The sequence below is a fragment of the Lithobates pipiens genome, unplaced genomic scaffold, assembly GCF_037356315.1.
Source record: "Lithobates pipiens isolate NorthernLeopardFrog02 unplaced genomic scaffold, aLitPip1_a1.2 Scaffold_82, whole genome shotgun sequence".
NCBI classification, from domain to species: Eukaryota; Metazoa; Chordata; class Amphibia; order Anura; family Ranidae; genus Lithobates; species Lithobates pipiens.
In genome coordinates, this window is record NW_027507906.1 from 295,736 (window position 1) to 317,800 (window position 22,065).

The 22,065-nt window shown below is 41.1% G+C and overlaps 1 protein-coding gene across 1 annotated transcript in view; it reads right to left on the reverse strand.

Moving 5' to 3' along the window:
* The window catches only part of LOC143973430 (uncharacterized), a 104,344-nt gene extending 87,932 nt beyond the window's left edge, over positions 1–16,412 (reverse strand). Inside the window, exons 1-4 of the mRNA XM_077474411.1 lie at positions 16,000–16,412; positions 10,763–10,783; positions 6,530–6,778; positions 3,962–4,207 (exon numbers count right to left, since the gene is read on the reverse strand). Of these exons, the coding sequence (XP_077330537.1) occupies positions 3,962–4,207; positions 6,530–6,778; positions 10,763–10,783; positions 16,000–16,042 (559 nt within the window). The 5' untranslated portion in view covers positions 16,043–16,412. The remainder of the gene's footprint in view (positions 1–3,961; positions 4,208–6,529; positions 6,779–10,762; positions 10,784–15,999) is intronic.
* Between the last annotated feature and the right edge of the window lie 5,653 nt (positions 16,413–22,065).

The window sequence follows — 22,065 nt, forward strand, 5'->3', positions numbered from 1 at the left end:
AAAGGCATCCCAGTCTTAGTCCATAGGGTTCCATATTGAGTTGGCCCACCCTTTGCAGCTATAACAGCATCAACTCTTCAGGGGAAGGCTGTCCACAAGGTTTAGGAGGGTGTCTATGGGAATGTTTGACCATTGTTCCAGAAGCGCATTTGTGAGGTCAGGCACTGATGTTGGAGGAGGAGGCCTGGCTCGCAGTCTTCGCTAGAATTCATCCCAAAGGTGTTCTATCAGGTTAATATCAGGAATTTGTGCAGGCCAGTCAAATTCCTCCAACCCAAAGATGCTCATCATTGTCTTTATGGACCTTGCTTTGTGTACTGGTGCGCAGTCATGTTGGAACAGGAAAGGGCCACCCCCAAACTGTTTCCACGAAGTTGGGAGCATGAAATTGTCCAAAACATCTTGGTATGCTGACGCCTTAAGAGTCCCCCTCACTGGAACTATATACAGTATATTTATGCATTACATATTGATCCTATATATTTGCATTGTGTTATATAATGATCCGCTGTTCATTATATAAGTTTGTATCTGAAAAAGATATAAGTATACGGATATATAAAATATATGTATATATTTAGATATTCAGATATATAATATATAGGGTCAGTATGTAATGTATAAATATATACTGTATATATATATATATATATATATATAGATATATATATATATATATATATATATATATATATATATATATATACACACACACACACACTTATGCATAAATATGGTACTTAGTTATTCCTCTTTAGATATAACGTATTCTGCAAATATTTACCCCTGAGAAAAAAGTGGAAAGAACATTGTTCGGAATGCGTTGGGTATTTCTGTCTTTCCATGTTTTGTCAGATAGAATAATTTTTTTTTTTTTCAATGCAGCCTGTACAATCTGTGTATATGTAGCTAAACATTTTTCTTTTATTCTGTATTTAAACAAATAAAGTTGTTATATGTTTATTAAAAATATTTTTATTCCATTCCCGTCACTGGTCCCATTGAGGCTCCGTTCACACAGGGGCGACTTGTCCAGGCGACTTAGCCGCCTGACAAGTCGCGCTCCGTTCTGTACTATGGAACCGTTCTAATAGGAGCGACTCAAGTCGCTCCGACTTAGAAAAAAGGTTCCTGTACTACTTTTGGGGCGACTTCAGGCGACTTGCATTGACTTCTATACAGAAGTCGTTTTGCAAGTTGCCGCTGAAGTCGTTTGCAGGTCGCGTCTGTGAGTCGCGCTGCAAGTCGTGCCGCCCCTGTGTGAACCGAGCCTTAGAGGGTTGGTCAGTGGTGCATGCTGGTTGGTCAGAATAGTGACCCCTTTTTACCAGATGATCATCTTAGGGCCTTGGTTTTAGTTGGTGGTCAGTATAGAGTCCCTTTGTAGTTGGCGGTCAAGATTGTAGTGTCCCGTTTTTAGTTGGTTAGTGTAGTGTCCATCTTTTAGTTGGTGGTCAGTGTTTTGGTGCCCCTTATACATTGGTGGTACATAGTTTTTATGCTCCCTTACATTGGTGGTCAGTGATTTTAAAGCCACTTTAGATTGGTGGCCAGTGTTTTGGTGCCCCCTTGCATTGTTGATTAGTGGTTTTGGTGCCGCTTACAGTAGCGACCCATCACTTTTGCTTTGGTGAGCAGTGTTTTTTTTTGCCCCCTCTACATTGGTGGTCAGTGGATCTTGTGCTTCCTTACATTAGTAGTCAGTGTGTTTTCTGCCCCTTTACACTGTTGGTCAGTGGGTGTGAATGAGTGACCTTGTTCTAAATTTAGTTAAAGCTATTGTAGAGTTAGTCTGAGCTTTAGTTATTTTTCTAATTTGTTGGGATTCCAGACTGTGTCGACTTTTGCCTAATGTTAGAAAGTGGCCCTGGCAGATAGAGCAAGATGAAGTAATATCCTTGAGTTATGAATACCTATTCCTATCTGGCAAATCATTAGGGGGTTTATTGCATGCTAGTACATGCTGGGGGAAGGATATAAACATTTAGGCGATCCTGGAGAAGGATCTATGTCTTTCCAGGCTTTGCCTGGGAGGAGGTTGTGCTGGAGGCTTTTTATCTCCAAGGTATCCGCAGTCTACAGAGGGGGTTTGATAGAAAATGGACATGAGCCTGGACCTAGGGATCTAAGCTGCCTTGCTGCCTTGCTGGAGGGTACATTTAGAAGAAGTGGAGGAAGAAGGCTTCCTGTGTGGAGTATCATGAAAAAGAGAATTCACTGCTGAAAAGTGTCCTGGAGAGTTTGGTATAAGCTTCTGCTGGTGTACATAGTAGGAGGAGGAGGGTGCCCATCCTAGGAGGTACATGTGCTACCTGGTTGGTGTTTAACAACCTACCAACACAACTTTCAGGTATTGGCTTAAAGGCCTACTGCTTGTGTTGACTGTTGCTGGAAGAGAAATCTGGAGACATTTTTGCCTATTTTTTTTAGGTATCCTGTGTCTTAACCCTCTCTCCTTGATAATAATTGTGCTTTAATTGAATCTATAAACCTACTAAAGTGACTTGTAGCCAATTCCTTTCACCCAGCAATGCTACACACTCATCTGAATCAGCTTCTGGTCCTGAGCGCCAATTCACAGCTCTGAAGAGTGGCTTCAGTACCAGAACTATACAGACTCGGTCAAACATGGGATTATATGCCCAGTGATGCCTGATGGTCTTGCAGAACTGCCCTCTGCACCTTACTCCTGTGGTCCATCCTAAATATTTACTATGTATATGGGCCATCTTAGTGCCTTGTAGGGGATCCAGCCCTGATCTGACATTGTAAACATGCTTACAGGAAGAGAGATCACAAAGATGATCTCATTGGTGTTATTCTACTTCTTCATTGTGCAAGCTTGTTCTTCATGAACCAGGAGCTCTCAGTCACCTTTAGAGAAATAGCACAAAGTCCCAAATTGTAAGCAGGAATATAATGTCTTCTCAGTAGAACCTCACACAGTTCTGACATTTGCAGATACTACCAGTTCCCCTGGCTGCTCGACTTCCAGCCCAACTGACTGTTTCTGAAGAACATTCCAAGACAAGGAAATGGGATATAGCACAACACACTCCCTGGAAAGTCTGGCAGTCTCTCCCCTTGTTTGCCCCTGGGTGTGCTTAGGTACTTACACTGTGTTTTTGCTCTCTCCTGCCCTGGGTAAAAATCCTGTTCAGGCCTCCAACTGATCAGATCTTCCCATGCAAGCACAGATGTCCTTTGCACAAGACCCAAAGGTAATGGAGACCCCTCTCTTGGGCTTCCTCTAGTTCCTTTCCTTAGCTCCTGCCTGGAGGCAGAGACCCTAGACCTGGGGTACCCTCTCAGGCCATAGGACAGCAACTTCAGCATTCCATCTTCCACCCGATTCACCTTGCTGCTCAGGCTCCACCATAATTAATGGCTGACCCAGGCACGCTGCCAGTGCCTTCTGCCAGGGGACTGGCCAGATTCCCTTAAGTATGCAGACCAGGACTTCCTACCCTCCGTCCACTAACTTCCAGAAGCTTTTCAAAGCTTCTAGAACCATTGGGAGGCACCAGAGATTGGCGCTGCAGAGCCCTGTAGCCTAACCTAGAGTAACCCAACCCAATTCCAGATTATACAGCTACCATAAGTCAACAAAGTAAATGTACTTTTTGCACACTAGAGGGTGCTATACATGTGCTACCTTATAATCATGGGCTGAGTAATTGAGTTCCATCTACATGGCACTTGGCACTAGGCATTTGGGGTTGTGTTGATGTTATTTGCTGACTTCATCCAGGCATGCTTACAGTGTACATGGGTGCAATGTGCTATAACCAAACACAACGTATTGTTGGCACTGATCACGGTAGAGAATTTGAACTAAAGCCTGTGTGTTGACTTTCATAAGCCGGTTCATAAAGATCATTTTTTCTTGTTTGTAGGTAGATTATTTTCATTTTTTTTAACACTTTAGGAAAGAGATATGAATAAATAGAACAATATTTACCTGTGTAGGTTATAATGGTATCATCAGAACTATAAGTCTTATTAAAAGTAGTCAGGACTTGTTTGGAACATCTGTAGGTAGATGTCAAGTCTGTAGATTTTATATGAAGTAGATCAGAGTTGTTGTTCTGGATAATCCGATTGTCCTTGTAAAATATTGTATGTTTTGCAGGATATGATGAGTAACATCGCAGAGACACATCATCACCTTCATATATATAGACTGGAGCCTGAAGGATGACCTGACCTGAAGCATAGCACGACATCTGTTATATCCATTATGCCACAGAAGTAACATCAGAGTAACACCAGGGGATTAATATGGTTTTGTAAAGAAGAGAATACAGGATTCAAGGTTCCATAATCATTTTAGCCCCTTTAGCATTTCCTAGTATTGCATGCCACAAGCACAACAGATTTACTTTTATAAGCATAAAGCTGAACTCTGGTCAGCCATTAAATGCAATTAGGTGTAAAAAGTTCATTATAGGAAACATTTCAACAAATAGAATTTTAGAATTTTCATTTCTAATTTGTTTATTTAAATTTTTTGTAAGAAAATAATAAACATTATTGATGTGCACAGTAAGGCCGCGTACACACGGGCGGATTGTCTGCCCAACTAAGTTCGTCAGACAATCCGACAGACAGTCCGTTCAACTTTTGAATGAACGGACTTGACCACACACGATGAACAGACAGTCCGCTGAAAACTTGCGCGATGACGTGTACGGCACGTACGACGGGACTAGAAAAACGACGTCCAATACACTGCAATGCAACCTTCGGCCGTGTAAATCCTTTCTGAGCATGTGCCATACTTAGTCCGTCCAACTTGCCTACACACGAGCGGACTGTCCGCTGAAACCAAGTTTGGACGGACAAAACCGAGTTTGGACGGACAAAATTACGGAAATTCCGAAAGACTAAGTCCGTCAGACTGTCCGCTGAAAAAGTCCGCTGAAGCCCACACATGAGCGGATTGTCCGCTGAAACACGGTTCAGCGGACTAAGTTGGGCAGACAATCCGCCCGTGTGTACGCGGCCTAAGAGATACATTGAAACTTTTGTGCATTAATCAGATATTTTTTACAAGAACCATAGAAACAAACAAAAGAGCGCCATACCAAAACCAAACAAAAAAGTCCAAGTTCATTGTAATTGTTGGTAAAAATCATATAAACTTTTTTACAATTATCTTGGGTGCTTTTATCCAGTTTTGAAAAGATTTCTGAGTGTTCTATAGTATACTAGAGAACTTTTTTAATTCACCATAATCTACAAGATTTTCCTATTCAATGCCTATTGTCATGGGTTACCACAATCTGACCATTGCCATTTTTTTTAGAAATGGGTATAACCTAAATGAATTTATTTAAAGTAAACAGAAAAGGCTCAGCACTAAACCAACTTAAAAAATTTGCCTCCCCATTGTTCCAAATTGCCCTGCATACTTTTTATCATATGCAATGTAACTTTTTTCATGTATTTCTATGGCCGCGTACACACGGGCGGATTGTCTGCCCAACAAATCCGCTCGTGTGTGGGCTTCAGCGGACAGTCTGACGGATTAAGTCTTTCGGAATTTCCGTAATTTTGTCCGTCCAAACTTGGTTTTGTCCGTCCAAACTTGGTTTCAGCGGACAGTCCGCTCGTGTGTAGGCAAGTTGGACGGTCTAAGTATGGCGCATGCTCAGAAAGGATTTACACGGCCGAAGGTTGCATTGCAGTGTATTGGACGTCGTTTTTCTAGTCCCGTCGTACGTGCCGTACACGTCATCACACAAGCTTTCAGCGGACTGTCTGTTCATCGTGTGTGGTCAAGTCCGTTCCTTCAAATGTTGGATTGACTGTCTGTCGGATTGTCTGACGAACTTAGTTGGGCAGACAATCCGCCCGTGTGTACGCGGCCTATGTGTTGACATGACAGCAAAGCTCAGACTTTTTCAGTATAAATGTTGTAGAACAACAGGACTGAATCGCATAGAACAGTGGTCTCCAATTTTTCCCTTTGCTTGCCTTAGTCTGTCCCTTTGAGGCACTATTTTTTTCATTGACACCGATGACGGGTTGTAATTCCTCCCAGTGACACCAACTGTGGGGCATAATTCCCTCCATTGACACCAAAGATAGGGCACTATTCCTCCTGCAGATACTAATGATGGAGCGCTATTCCTCCCACTGACACCAATGATGGGGCACTGTTCCATACACTAATACCAACAATGGGGTATTATTCCTCTAACTAGTATCAAGCCACCCCCCTATATGCAATGGAGAGATTCATGGATAACATAACTTTCAGTGCACAGGACGCATGAATTACAGAGGCCAGGGGTTTTTTTTTTTTAAGCACCTGATTTGAGCCAGAGGCCAGATTTGGGGGTGGCATACTGTTTGTCTCTCTCCCCACAAATGTTTGTCCACCGGCCGCCACTGACTGCCATTATATATGATACATCTCCCACCTAAAATCAACTCCTGAAACGCATAATGGAACATTGAGGGCTCTTTAGTGATAAGGATTTGAGGACAGGAAGTATAGAATTTTCAATTTGGACCAACTCACCTGTGGTAACATTCAGTGTGACAATCTCACTTCTCTCTCCAGCACTGTTCTGGCACTGATACTCTCCACTGTGTCTCATGTCAGCCATTGAAATGACATAATCCTTTCCTGTGTATATTAGGATATTCTCATGGAACCAGGAACATTCTGATGGATCAGACTCCACACCACAGGTCATCATTATCTTCTCTCCAGTGAGGATCTTATTATAGTTGGGAATGACCATCACCACAGGCCTCTTTGCATATCCTACAAGATAATTTACATTAGTGGACTAGAAAAAGTGTACCTGTTTGTACATAAAGGTAGTTAAAGTATGTGTGTACATTTTACATCTTGGATAGTACCAACAAGTTGAATCGGTTGAACGGGATTCAGTTCCAACTTAAACAGGTATAATCACTAAGGGTAAAAAATTTGAAAAGTTTAGCTACTTTCTGAAGGTTGATTACCATAGCATTTAGAATATGATGTGTTGAATTGATATGGCCTTAGCCAATAGTGAAGCCTTGGTTCTGATAGGGAACATAGATAGGGAACATAGAATATGGCCCAAGGGGGGGTCTCCGACCATTCTCCTCTAAAGCTTACAGTTACCACTGGGAATAGGACCCATTATAGAGCATGGAAAATTGACCCTTCTTGGCTAGAGGTGATTGGTAATTCTGATTAACTAATGACCAGATTAAAGGAATTTGTAAGTATTAACACAGGGACGGCATCGGTGGAGTTGTCTGGGACTCCTTGAAGGCCTATCTTAGAGGTCTTCTTATTCAACAGGTGCCAAGAATTAAAGACAAGACTAGGGAATGGGAAAGGGAAGCTAAAAAAGAAGCGTCCTTGGCTGAGAGGCAGTTTATCGGCAAAGCAAGCCCAGACAGACAGAAGGAGTGGTTAGAAAAACAGCAAGTTTATAAAATGACTATCATGAGAAAGATAGATAACAGGCGCAAGGGGAGAAAGTGGGTCGTATGCTATCCCTATTGGTTACATCAAATACTCTTCCCTCAATGGTAAAAAAAGAAAAAAAAGACAAGCGTTATGTTACTGAAGAGAAGAAGAATATGGAAAGCAGAACTGTTATGTTGATGCAGATGGTGGTGTTGGCAATGCCGTACTTCACCGCCATCCGATGCTACAACTCCAGATATTTGTTAAATGTCTGATTTGAAGTCAAAGAGACAGAGTCATATTTCAAAAAAAGTTGTCAGAAGACGGTCTATTTTGGAGTGGAGTGCAGCACTCGGTTTGCAAAATCAGCTCCTCCAGCATCTGTGCTACTTTTATTAACCTCCATTATGTGTTTCCTTCCAAGATGATTAGAAACTATTTAAACACTTTTGTGTATATACAAATGTTTACAAGTTTATACACAGTATCTAACAAAAGTGAGTACACCCCTCACATTTTTGTAAATGTTTTATTCTTTTCATGTGACAGCACCGAAGAATATACGCATTGCTACAATGTAAAGTAGTAAATAGTGAGTGTACAGCTTGTATAAAAGTGTAAATTTGCTGTCCCCTCAAAATAACTCAACACACAGCCATTAATGTCTAAACCTCAGGCAACAAAAGTGAGTACACCCCAAAGTGAAAACGTCCAAATTGTGCATATTTAGCCATTTTCCCTCCCCGGTGTCATGTAACTCGTTAGTGTTGCAAAGTCTCAGGTGTGAATGAGGAGCAGGTGTGTTAAATTTGGTGTCATCACTTGTCACTCTCTCATACTGGTTACTGGAAGTTCAGCATGGCAGCTCGTGGCAAAGAACCCTCTGAGGATCTGAAAAAAATACATTTTGTGTGGCCACCATTATTTTCTAGCACTGACTTAAACCTCTTGGGCATTGAGTTAACCAGAGCTTCACAGGTTGCCACTGGAGTTCTCTTCCACTCCTCCATGACGACATCACTGAGCTGGTGGATGTTAGAGACCTTGCGCTCCTCTACCTTCCATTTGAGGATGCCCCACAGATGCTCAATAGGGTTTAGGTCTGGAGATATACTTGGCCAGTCTATAATCTTTACCGTCATCTTCTTTAGCAAGGCAGTGGTCGTCTTGGAGGTGTGTTTGGGGTTGGTATCACGTTGGAATACTGCCCTGCGGCCCAGTCTCCGAAGGGAGGGCATCATGCTCTGCTTCAATATGTCACAGTACATGTTGGCATTCATGATTCTCTCAATGATCTGTAGCTCCCCAGTGCCGGCAGCACTCATGCAGCCCCAGACCATGACACTCCCACCACCATGTTGACTGTAGGCAAGACACACTTGTCTTTGTCCTCCTCACCTGGTTGCCGCCACACACGCTTGACACCATCTGAACCAAATAAATGTATCTTGCTCTCATCAGGCCACAGGACATGGTTCCAGTAATCCATGTCCTTAGTCTGCTTGGCTTCAGCAAACTGTTTGTGGGCTTTCTTGTGCATCATCTTTAGAAGAAGTTTCCTTCTAGAATGACAGCCATGCTGACCAATTTGATGCAGTGTGCGGTGTATGGTCTGAGCACAGACAGGCTGACCCCCCACCCCTTCAATCTCTGCAGCAATGCTGGCAGCAGTCATACGTCTATTTTCCAAAGACAACCTCTGGATATGATGCTCAGCACGTGCACTCAACTTCTTTGGTCGACCATGGCGAGGCCTGTTCTGCGTGCAACCTGTTCTGTTAAACCGCTGTAGGATCTTGACCACCATGCTGCAGCTCAGTTTCAGGGTCTTGGCAATCTTCTTATAGCCTATGCCATCTTTATGTAGAGCAATAATCCTTTCTTTTGGATCCTCAGAGAGTTCTTTGCATGAGGTGCCACGCTGAACTTCCAGTAACCAGAATCAGAGAGTGACAAGTGATAACACCAAATTTAACACTCCTGCTCCCCATTCACACCTGAGACCTTGTAACACTAATGAGTCACGACACCGCGGAGGGAAAATGGTTAATTGGGCCCAATATGGACATTTTCACTTAGGGGTGTACTCACTTTTGTTGCCAGCAGTTTAGACATTAATGGCTGTGTGTTAAGTTATCTTGAGGGGACAGCAAATTTACACTGTTATACAAGCTGTACACTCACTACTTTACATTGTAGCCAAGTGTAATTTCTTCAGTGTTGTCACTTGAAAACATAGAATAAAATATTTACAAAAATGTGAGGGGTGTACTCACTTTTGTGAGATACTGTATTTACATATTTCTCTGACTGTCTATATTTTTAATCTGTATCAGCACCTACCCAGTGTGTCCTGAGGAGACTATTTTGTGAAACGCGTTGACAAGCAGACATGGAGGAGCTGTAAGATCATATTTCAATACAGCTATATCTATATATTTATCTACATATGTAACAATCCAACCTTCATGTCTGGTATATTGGGTATCTGTTGACCTTAATATAAGGTGCTGTCTAAATGTGTATATGTTTTTTAACTTTTTGTAATAACGATATGTTTTTTTCATATTCACTGCTTCATGATGTGCTTATTTTTGGAGATTTCTTCTCAATCCTTATATAAATTTTTTGTATGTTGGTATAGTGGAGGTCCTTCCTTTCTACAACAAAAAGGAACTTTTTGGATGTTGGCCTAGTGGAGGTCCTTCCTTTCTACAAGAAAAGGAACTTTTTGGATGTTGGCATAGTGGAGGTCCTTCCTTTCTACAACAAAAAGGAACTTTTTGGATGTTGGCATAGTGGAGGTCCTTCCTTTCTACAACAAAAAGGAACTTTTTGGATGTTGGCATAGTGGAGGTCCTTCCTTTCTACAAGAAAAGGAACTTTTTGGACGTTGGCATAGTGGAGGTCCTTCCTTTCTACAAAAAAGAGTCAGACCACGCCAGTGAAAAAGACCCAAAAGATTCAAATGCGTGGCTTCGGCCCTGGCCATGCCCATGGGGTGCCAGTCATGAGTGATTTGGATGCTTGTAGAACACAATAAAAGGGCTACTTGAAGCTCCCTACAATTACAAGTGGGAGCTTCCGGTGAGAAAAGCTGTATGTGAAAGCAAACCTTAAGACTTTTATATATTTCACATCACCCACGTGTCACCAACATAGGTGCAAATAATAGACATAAATCATAAATAGAATTATTTTAAAGATGGGAAAGGTCATTGCTAAATAAGTTATAAATTAAAAAGAGATCTATGAGCATGCGGCAAGCATATAAGATTTTATTTATTTTTGGAGGTAGCCATTTTTATGAAGAAATAAAATCTGTGAAAAACGAGAACTTACCTGGGTGCTGTATCATTAAATCTGCAAGAGAAGAAATAATTTGTTATACAGATTATACTGCAGATCGGTATTTCCATGTTCAATCCTCAAGGACTATTAGTGGTTCGTGCTTTAAAGTTAGTGTCCCAGAAGAAAACCACTGACTTCGACCATAAACTGTTCCTAAGCCACAGGAGGCCTCATCTAGGGACAGAATCATTTAGATTGATAGTACATGGTTAGTTGCCTGTAAAAGAGAGCAGTGTCTCTGTCTGGCAGCTCATCTGCATGTAAAAGGTCCTTTAAAGGAGACCCAATTGAATATTTAGGAGATGAGCACCAAACTAAATGTACAGAGTCCAATAAGCATTTTGTTTCTTAATGAAAGCGAGGTGAGAACGAGTTAATACTAAAATTAACGTGGGTGCGGGTGAAGTTTCTCTTTAAAGTGGTTCTAAATGTAAAATGTGTTTTACCGTAATGCATTCCCTTAAAGCGGAAGTTCAGGCAATACCTAACTAGCGCTAATAAAGACCCATGTGGCTTGGCATGTATTTACCATCATCCCTTTATATATAAAAAATGAATACCTCTAGGTTAGGATTTTTAAGGCAATTTGAAGAGAGAAAAAAATCGTTTTTAAATATTAAAATAGTTAAATTTTTTACCAATTAAACATGATTTAAAAGTGAATATTCAATATGTAGACCAAATTATACAAATAGCTGGAAACAAAGAACACGATATTGCACAATTGAGATGATCCTGAAGTGGTATTCCCCAACTACTTGCAGTTCCACCATCCATGCACAATGCAGGTGGTGATCAGTAGAGGGCACACCAACGCATTACAAAATGTAGACATACAATTAATTCTATATATCACTTATTCTTTATATATCATTGGCAGAAGCACTCCTGCAGCTAAAAAGGGGATCATGTATTATCTGTATGAAATGCCCTTCATAATATACAGAGACCGCAGGATAATATCCAAAAAAGGCACCCAAGGAGAAAGAAAATAGGATGTATTCAAATGGAAAATCCCCTATGTGTCTCCCCAAAACATGCTGTTAAAATACAGGCAAGCGTCCAAAATACACGCAAAACCCTCACTGGCGTCCCAAATACAGGTAAAACCCTCATTGGCATCCAAAAAACCTGTAGAGGAATGAATGGCCATTTCTGATGGCATGTTTTGGGGAGACACATAGGAGATTTTCCATTTGAATACCTCCTGTTTTCTTTTTCCTTGGGTGCCTCTTTCGGATATTATCCTGTGGTCTCTGTATATTATGAAGGGCGTTTCATACAAATTATACATGATCCCCTTTTTAGCTGAGGAAGTGCTTCTGCCAATGATATATAAAGAATAAGTGATATATAGAATTAATTGTATGTCTGCATTTTGTATTGCATTGGTTGTCCCCTCTACTGATCACCACCTGCAATGTGCATGGTGGAGATGGTGGTATAAATCCCTGAAGAAGAATTTATTGTATGTCTTCATTTCGAAATACGTTGGATGTCCCCTCTACTGATCGTGGTGATCAGTAGAGGGGACATCCAACGTGTTTCGAAATGAAGACATGGACGGTGGAACTACAAGTAGTTGGGGAAGACCACTTCAGGATCATGTCAGTTGTGCAATATTATGTTATGTGTTTCCAACAATTTGTACTATTTTGTCTACATGTTGAATATCCACTTTTAAATCATGTTTAATTGGTACTAAAATAAACTATTTTAATATTTAAAAAAAAAAAAATTCTCTCTTCAAATTGCCTTAAAAATCCCAACCTAGAGGCATTCATTTTTTACCTAACTAACTCTAAACCTGCTCTCTGCCACATTCTAAACCTAATCTATCTAACCCTGTAAAGCAAAAATCGCTATACTTATCTATTCTGCAGCTGATTTACCCTCCTTCATGACCAGGCCATTTTTTGCAATACGGCACTGTGTTATTTTAATTGACTTTAATTTAATTGCTGTACCCAAATAAAATTGGTGTCTTTTTTTCCCCACAGAAAAAAAAAATAGAGCTTTCTTTTGGTGGTATTTGATCACCTCTGTGGTTTTATTTTTTCCATTATAAACAAAAAAAGGCTGACAATTTTGAAAAAAAAAATAGTTTTTTACTTTCTGCTAGAAAACACATCTAATAAAAAAAAATTAAAAATCGAATTTCTTCATCAATTTAGGCCAATATGTATTCTGTTACATAAAAAAAAATCCCCAATAGGTTGGTTTGCGCAAAAGTTATAGCGTCTACAAACTATGTGATATATTTATGGAATTTTTATAAATATTTATTTTTTACTAGTAATGGCAGTGATCGGGACTGCGATATTGTAGCGGACAAATCGGACACTAACTGACACTTTGCGGGAACCGGTGACACTAATACAGTGATCAGTGCTAAAAATATGTCACTGTACTAATCACACTGGCTGGGAAGGGTTAACATCAGGGGCAATCAAAGGGTTAACTGTATGCCTAACAATGTGTTTTCTCGCTATAGGGATGTGCTTTTACTATAGGAAGGCACTGATCCATGTTTCTGCGTTGCAGGAACACAGGATGAATGCCTTACCTACTGACAGTTTACCTAGGCAGACTGCCGTTCTGGCTCTCTGCCTAATGATCAGCGGGTATGTGATCCTGTGCAGGAGGAGCAGGAGAGCTGCCTTGCGACCGTATGTATACAGTATAAGGTCAGCAAGTGGTTAAAGAGCACAGGCTGGGATTTTCCTATAAGAATTAGGACAACGCAGAGCATATAGCAGGCTAGAAGTGGCAAGCAGCAGGACAGTTTTAATTAAAGAGAATATGACTAACTGGTGTATCCCTAACTTTTATTTTATCTTTAGGAGTAGAGGGTGCAGTGAATGTGCGTTATCTAATGTACATGCTGTTCTTGCACTTACGTTTTTTTTCCTTTCAAATGATACAGTGGCATGCTGCAAACAAAAGGCAGCTTTAAAAACTAAATGGACAATAACTAGACAATAAGTAAATGCTTTGCATTACGCATCAGAAACTTAAAAATAGGCCCTATCAACATAAAACAATGCTGCATACACACGATCAGAAATTCCACCAGAAAAAGACTGATGAGAGCTTTTGGTCAGAAAATGACCGCACGACCGTGTGTATGCTCCATTGGAATTTTGCTGGCCGAATTCCCGCCAGCAAAAGATTGAGGGCATGTTCTCTATTTTTCGGTCGGAAAAAGTTCCGATTGGAAATTCCAATTGTCTGTAGTATTTCCCACGCGCAAAATTCCTTTGCATGCTCGGAAACAATTCGACGCATGCTCGGAAGCATTGAACTTCGTTTTCTCAGCTCGTCGTAGTGTTATACGTCACCGTGTTCTTGACGGGCGAACTTTTGTGTGACCGTGTGTATGCAAGCCAAGCTTGCGCGAAATTCCGTCGGAAAAATCTTTGGATGAAATTTTGCTCGTGTGTACACAGCATTAGAATAAAAAAATAAAATAAATGAAAACTCCAAAATTAAAAATTAAAACCCGAGAAGAAAATTTAAACTTTTCCTTAACCGCTTGCCGACCGCCTCATGCAGATATACTGCGGCAGAAGGGCACGTACAGGCAAACTAATGTACCTGTACGTTGCCCTTTAAAAGGCCAGGACACACTTAACCCCTATACTGCCACCTAGTGGTTAACCTCTTCACTGCCAGTGTCATTTACACAGGAATCAGTGCATTTGTATAGCACTGATTGCTGTAAAAATGACAATGGTCCCAAAAAAAATTCAAAAATGTCGCAGCCATGATAAAAATCGCTGATCGCCGCCATTACTAGTAAAAAAAAAAAAGATTAATAAAAATGCTATAAAACTATCCCCTATTTTGTAAACGCTATAACTTTTGCGCAAACCAATCAATAATCGCTTATTGTGATTTTTTTTTACCAAAAATATGTAGAAGAATACGTATCGGCCTAAACTGAGAAAAAAATAGTTTTTTTATATATTTTTGGGGTATTTTTTATAGCAAAATGTAAAAAATTATTGTTTTTTTTTCAAAATTGTCGCTCTTTTTTGTTTATCGCGCAAAAAATAAAAAACCCAGGGGTGATCAAATACACCAAAAGAAAGCTCTATTTGTGGGGGAAAAAGGACGTCAATTTTGTTTGGGTGCAACATCGCGCGACCGTGGAACTGTCAGTTAAAGCGACGCAGTGCCGAATCGCAAGTGCTCTGGTCAGGAAGGGGGTACAAACTTCCGGGGCTGAAGTGGTTAAAGGGAAGCCTTGCAGCAGATAAATAAATGAATGAATTTACAAAGTTTGACCTAAAATAAAAACCCAATCAATCTAAAATAAAATACAATATGCCCCCAAAATAATTTAAAAACCCAGATTACTCCCCCTAAAAGCCAAACAAAAAAATAAAATCATTTGCTCTGGACGGAACAGAAGCTAAAACTGAATGTTAATCTCAAATTAACCATTAAACAAAATGGAAGACAAACAACATCCTCAATAAAAACAAAAACAGGCAGCACATGGGGTTTATTGTCCAAAGAGCTAGCAATCAGAATTAAAGCACAGTTTTCTAACTACCCCCTGATCTTTCCTTATGCAGTTTGACAGCTTTCCCTATCCTTTACCTACAACAACTTCCAATTTATGGACGTCATGGCTTCTCTGTGCCCCTCTTTTACAAAAAATAGTATTCCGTTATTGAAAAGACAGTAAAGGGAGCAATAAGGGGACTTATCCAAATGCCCCCCTTATTGGACCTCTATGGTTGCTCCCTTTACAGCATTGTCCATGTCTTTTCAATAACGGAATACTATTTTTTGGATGTCATCCTGAGTGCCGACCATCCCTTTCTTTCTTCTAAGCTTGCTGGCCATAGTTCAAAGGCCATACAGTGCTATCGCGCTATGAGCAAAAAATAATATTAATAAAAAAATATTCTTCCAAATAAATCTGTACAGAAATTTGCTGGGGCCACACATCTCTGAAACTCACGGAAATCATCTCGAACCCATGGTAACAGCAAACCCAAACCTCATCCCTAATGTACCTTTAAGAATTAAAACAAATATGCATACATAAATACTACAAAACAGTATTTTTTTTAACCATTTGTAACCATTGGGTCCCCAAGATAAATCAATTTACCATTAGATCCTGACAGATACATGCACCCAGATAGTGGAACAAAGACAAAGAGTATCCAGTAGTAATTGGTAATAAAATTAGTAATAGTTTCCATACTTACAAATGAGGAGGATTGTCTGGCACGGACCCCACAGCCTACACATTACTCCAACTTGTCTCTGCAATGCTGCATCTGTAGGAATCAGAAGTTCTTTCGGCACTATACGTTGTATACAGAGCAGGCTGTGAAATGATAGATGCGGTATACAACTATTTAGAGAAGCCAGGCTGGTAGAGGAAGGAAGAGAGGCAACCACAGATAGGACAGAAACTAAATGAGCATTGTGAGAACATTCAAACTACTGAAACCTATCATCACGGCAGCCAGGTCACAAGCATCTTCAGCAGAAGACCGGCAATGGCAGACTCCATATCTCAAGCTTGACTGGTTTCCTTTATAAGTGATCATCGTGAGGTCGAGAAGGAGAGTGAAGAAGAGACGAAGAGGGTGAAAAACCACAAGATGACCTATTAATAAAGAACATGAAATAGTAAAGAAACGAAAGTTCAGCTACTTAGGCAGAAGAAGAAGAAAGTAGAGAGATTTGTGAAAATGAAACTATTGGCTTTTGCTAAATTATCTGCAGATTCATTTAATTCCCTCCTGGTAAAAATTCAGTGTAAGCCCTTGTACACACGGTCGGAGATTCCGTCGGAATGTTTCCTATCGGACCGTTTTGTCGGATATTCCGACTGTGTGTGGTCTGCATCAGACTGTTTCCGTCGGAATATCCGACGGACTAACTTTTCCAACTTGCTGGTAAAATTTTCCGACAAAATGGTCATAATCCGATCATGTGTAGCCTACTCCGACGGACAAAGTGCCACGCATGATTAGATCAAATTCCTAGGCCAAAGCTATTGGCTACTAGCCTGAACATAGTCCTGTCGTAATGAAATAACGTCATCACGTTATGTACAATCGGATTTTCCGACAACTTAGTCCGACCGTGTGTATGCAACATCACTTCCGGACCTCTTCCGGAATTAATCCATCGGAATTACTCCGACGGATTCGGTTGTCGGAATTTCCGACCGTGTGTACAAGGGCTAATGCAGAAAACAGGTTTTCATGCACTTACTCACACACATACACACACAGATATTTTAACATTTCTCATTCATGTTGATAGACTGCTAGCTCATAAGTAACGTAAAGCTGTAATGGTCCTTTCACACGGGACAGATCCGTGATGAGCCCCCCCGTGAACATCCGCTTGCTCGATCCCCGCTGAGCAGGAAGATGACAGGTCTATCTCTGCACACTGCGCAGAGACGGACCTGTCAGAGCGCCACTCTCCCCTATGGGAGATCAGATGACGATGAACCGCAGAGTCCGTCGTCAATCGATCCCATTCGCAGACGGATGGAAAAGTGGGTTTTTCCTCCGGCACATTTTTTCGGATCGAGAGCGGGTCGGATGTCAGCGGACATGTCACCGATGACATAGAGGTCTATGGAGCCTCCGTTCAGGTCCGCCTGAAAAAAGTGACAGGCGGACCTGAACGGATTGTTCGTGTGAAAGAGACCTAAAGAAGTGTCTGTTCTGAATTCAATCACAAGAGTTTAGCAGCAAAAGCACTTCACTGATCGTAATTTTTTTCCCTCATATGCTATCTCTAAGCCATTATTTTTGGCCCTGTCGACCATATTCTCAGAGAGGTATGAAACTCAATACTTCAAGTCCCTCAAGACAGCAGGTACCCCAAAGCTGGGATACCATGGGTTATCTGAAGACTTGGGGCACTGGCACTAGGGTCATTTGACAGCATTGACACCAGGTGTCTTGTTATAACCAAGTAGCTTGGTTCAAATCCCAGTCAGAATACTATCTTCATAGAGTTTACATGTTCTTAATGTGCTTGCATGGGTTTTCTACTACATTCATAGACCTGGTAGATAATTTGGCCCTAGTATGTGTATGCATAGATAATTCAGCCCTAGTATGTGTACTGTATGCATGTGAGATAGGGACCTTACATTTTGGGCTTGTTGAAGGCAGAGACTGATGTGAATACAATTCATAAATGATCAGTGCTATATAAATATTATATATATATATATATATATATATATATATATATATATATATATATACAGTGGTGTGAAAAAGTGTTTGCCCCCTTCCTCATTTCCTGTTCCTTTGCATGTTTGTCACACTTAAGTGTTTCGGAACATCAAACCAATTTAAACAATAGTCAAGGACAACACAAGTAAACACAAAATGCAATTTGTAAATGAAGGTGTTTATTATTAAAGGTGAAAAAAAATCCAAACCATCATGGCCCTGTGTGAAAAAGTGATTGCCCCCCTTGTTAAAACATACTATAACTGTGGTTGTCCACACCTGAGTTCAATTTCTCTAGCCACACCCAGGCCTGATTATTGCCACACCTGTTCACAATCAAGGCATCACTTAAATAGGAGCTGCTTGACACAGTAAGGTCCACCAGAAGATCCTTAAAAGCTACACATCATGCCGAGACCCAAAGAAATTCAGGAACAATTGAGAAAGAAAGTAATTGAGATCTATCAGTCTGGAAAGGGTTATAAAGCCATTTCCAAAGCTTTGGGAATCCAGCGAACCACAGTGAGAGCCATTATCCACAAATGGCGAAGACATGGAACAGTGGTGAACCTTCCCAGGAGTGGCCGGCCGCCCAAAATTACCCCAAGAGCGCAGCGACGACTCATCCAAGAGGTCACAAAAGACCCCACAACAACGTCCAAGGAACTGCAGGCCTCACTTGCCTCAGTTAAGGTCAGCGTTCATGCCTCCACCATCAGGAAAAGACTGGGCAAAAATGGCCTGCATGGCAGAGTTCCAAGGAGAAAACCACTGCTGAGCAAAAAGAACATCAAAGCTCGTCTCAATTTCCCCACAACACATCTTGATGATCCCCAAGACTTTTGGGACAACATTCTGTGGACCGATGAGACAAAAGTGGAACTCTTTGGAAGGTGTGTGTCCAAGTATATCTGGCGTAGAAGGAACACTGCATTTCAGAAAAAGAACATTATACCAACAGTAAAATATGGTGGTGGTAGTGTGATGGTCTGGGGCTGTTTTGCTGCTTCAGGACCTGGAAGACTTGCCGTGATAAAAGGAACTATGAATTCTGCTGTCTACCAAGAGATCCTGAAGGAGAATGTCCGACCATCTGTTCGTGTACTCAAGCTGAAACGAACTTGGGTTCTGCAGAAGGACAATGATCCTAAACACACCAGCAAGTCCACCACCGAATGGCTGAAGAAAAACAAAATGAAGACTTTGGAGTGGCCTAGCCAAAGTCCTGACCTGAATCCTATTGAGATGTTGTGGTATGACCTTAAAAAGGCCGTTCATGCTCGAAAACCCTCTAATGTAACTGAATTAGGACAATTCTGCAAAGATGAGTGGGCCAAAATTCCTCCAGGACGCTGTAAAAGCCTCATTGCACGTTATCGCAAACGCTTGGTTGCAGTTGTTGCTGCTAAGGGTGGCCCAACCAGTTATTATGTTTAGGGGGCAATCACTTTTTCACACAGGGCCATGATGGTTTGGATTTTTTTTCACCTTTAATAATAAACACCTTCATTTACAAATTGCATTTTGTGTTTACTTGTGTTGTCCTTGACTATTGTTTAAATTGGTTTGATGTTCCGAAACACTTAAGTGTGACAAACATGCAAAGGAACAGGAAATTAGGAAGGGGGCAAACACTTTTTCACACCACTGTATATATATATATATATATATATATATATATATAGTTATATATATATATATATATATATATATATATATATAGTTATATAAATATATATAAAGCTGAAATAAAGATATCATATAAGGTACATGAATGTGAAGTTTACCCTCATGTATATGAGCCCTGCTTGCATGCCCCACCCCCCTATGGAGCACCTACAAGACCAACATCAATAATCAACATACATGCCTTATTTTCCCCAATTGTCTTCAGTGAGGTTTGTTAATGTCACGGGTCCTCTTGGACCTTTTCTTCCTCCCAGTGGTGGTCAGTCAATAATTGTGAGAAAGGTGTGACATAATGATGCTCTTCAGTGAGTCCATGGTGGGGGCAGAGCCTTGATGCTCTGGGCTAACATAAAATGGGTTAAATGGGTATCTACAGGATGTGCTTTCCCTAACATGAGCCAATATGAGGGCATAATAGCTAAACACTGCTTGCTGCCTAGCTGGAATCTGCTGATTCCCTGCCTGTTGCCCAGCCATGCTCTGGTACCAAGGTTAAGCTCTCGCCTGCTGATGGGTCTGATGTTTCAGAGTTTCCATTGTTGTCACGTGCCTTGCATGGGTTGCCTGTCTGGTCTGGGATTCTTGGAGTAGTTCCTTTTGCAACATATTGGTCCTGTTGTGCCAAAGCCTGGTGGTCCAGACATTTTCTCTGTGACCAGCAACCTTATTTGCAATAATAGCCCTGGTAATAGCAATCTTCCATGGCAGAGTGGCAAAATACCATATGTACTTTGCCATGACTTTTGACTGCTTCACTAGGGGGCCCTGGTGGTCCACAGCTTTCCTCTGTAACTGGTAGGTGTACTTTACCATAATACAGATGCAAATTCTGTGACTTTGGTTGCACTAGGGAACCCTGGTGGTCCACACATTTCCTCTGTAACTGGTGGTTGCATTTGCCATATCAGTCCTTGAAGTAGCAATCTTCTGGTGAGTGGCAGAGTACCATTTGTACCTTGCCATGACCCCATAGACATGCACAAGGGGTGTTCCGGGTTTGCCTGGGCACACTCTAATATGTGTTTGGAGATCTGCTGTAAGATGCTGCAAGAGACTGTATAGGGAGCTGCCTGTGTTTCCCACTGAGCAGTCAGGGAGGCATGTAAGAGCCACTTAGTGCTTTAAACTGTAATGTAATGTCACTGCTTGCAGATAGGAGCTGTCAGGGCGGGACCAAACAGATAGCCTATCAAACAAGTTGATGTTGAGGGCTAGGCGGCCACTCTGTCTATCAGCTATTAAACACCAGCCAATGATTGGACTGCGTAAGAAAGGGAGCAGAGCCATATACACGGAGCAGCCCACCCAGCCCCTATTCCTTTGGCTGGTGTTTGATAGCTGATAGAAAGGGGCGGGGCCACATACACAGAGCAGCACGCCCAGCCCCTATCCCATTGGCTTGTGTTTGATAGGCTAGCTGTTCGGTCCCACCCACCCCCGACATCAGCTCCGAGTTCTGACAGCTCTTCTCTGCAAGCAGTGATATTACAGTACAGTTTCACGCACTCTTACATGCCTAGATGACTCAATGGACACCTTTGCTTTAGGTAACCTCCGCCCGTTAACTAAGCAAACAAAAGCGCTTGCACTAAATAGTGTGCTTCCTAACTGGGAGCTGTGGAATTTAAGCAGCTGTATTAAAAGGCTTTAAATATAGAAATAAAACCACTACAAACGTCAAAAAAACATCTACGAGGTAAATGAATAGATCAATTCACCCATAGAAAAAACAGCGCATATTACTCTATAAAAGAAAAGTTGTTCTGGTGCAATCTCTTATTCTACGGAAAACATATGTGTATACTCCAAAAATAAATCATACAAGATTGTTATTGTCCATAATAACTATCCATATGTCCAGTTTATGCTATATACTCCAGGTAGTCTCAGTGGGAAAAGAACTGAAACAAAGTTATCTATTACAGTCCATAGGAAGCATAGGAAGCAAAACTGAAACAAAGTTTTCTGTCACAGATCATCAAGGGTATACAATGCAATCCTTCCTTAACGTGACTAGACTTCCAGCAATAAAATACAGTGTTCCCAAATTTGCTGGGGGGTAATCCCAAGCCTGAAGCAACCCCCTTTAGTTTTATTCTTACCAGATCTGTCTGGTTACATGAGCTTTCAGATATCACTCCTCATCGGCTGGATCTCATCCGCTTCATGAGCACCAGGTGATTCAAGATCTCGGAAAAAAGCAATTGTGGAAAACACACATAGCGTAATACTGTCTCGTAAAAACACAATTTATTTAAATAAAAAAATATTGCACTCACAAAAAACAATCCTTTAAAAACATTGGTTCACACTACATGCATAGTTCTTTACGATAGTCAGGTACAGGGAGATATATTAACATCAGCCGCT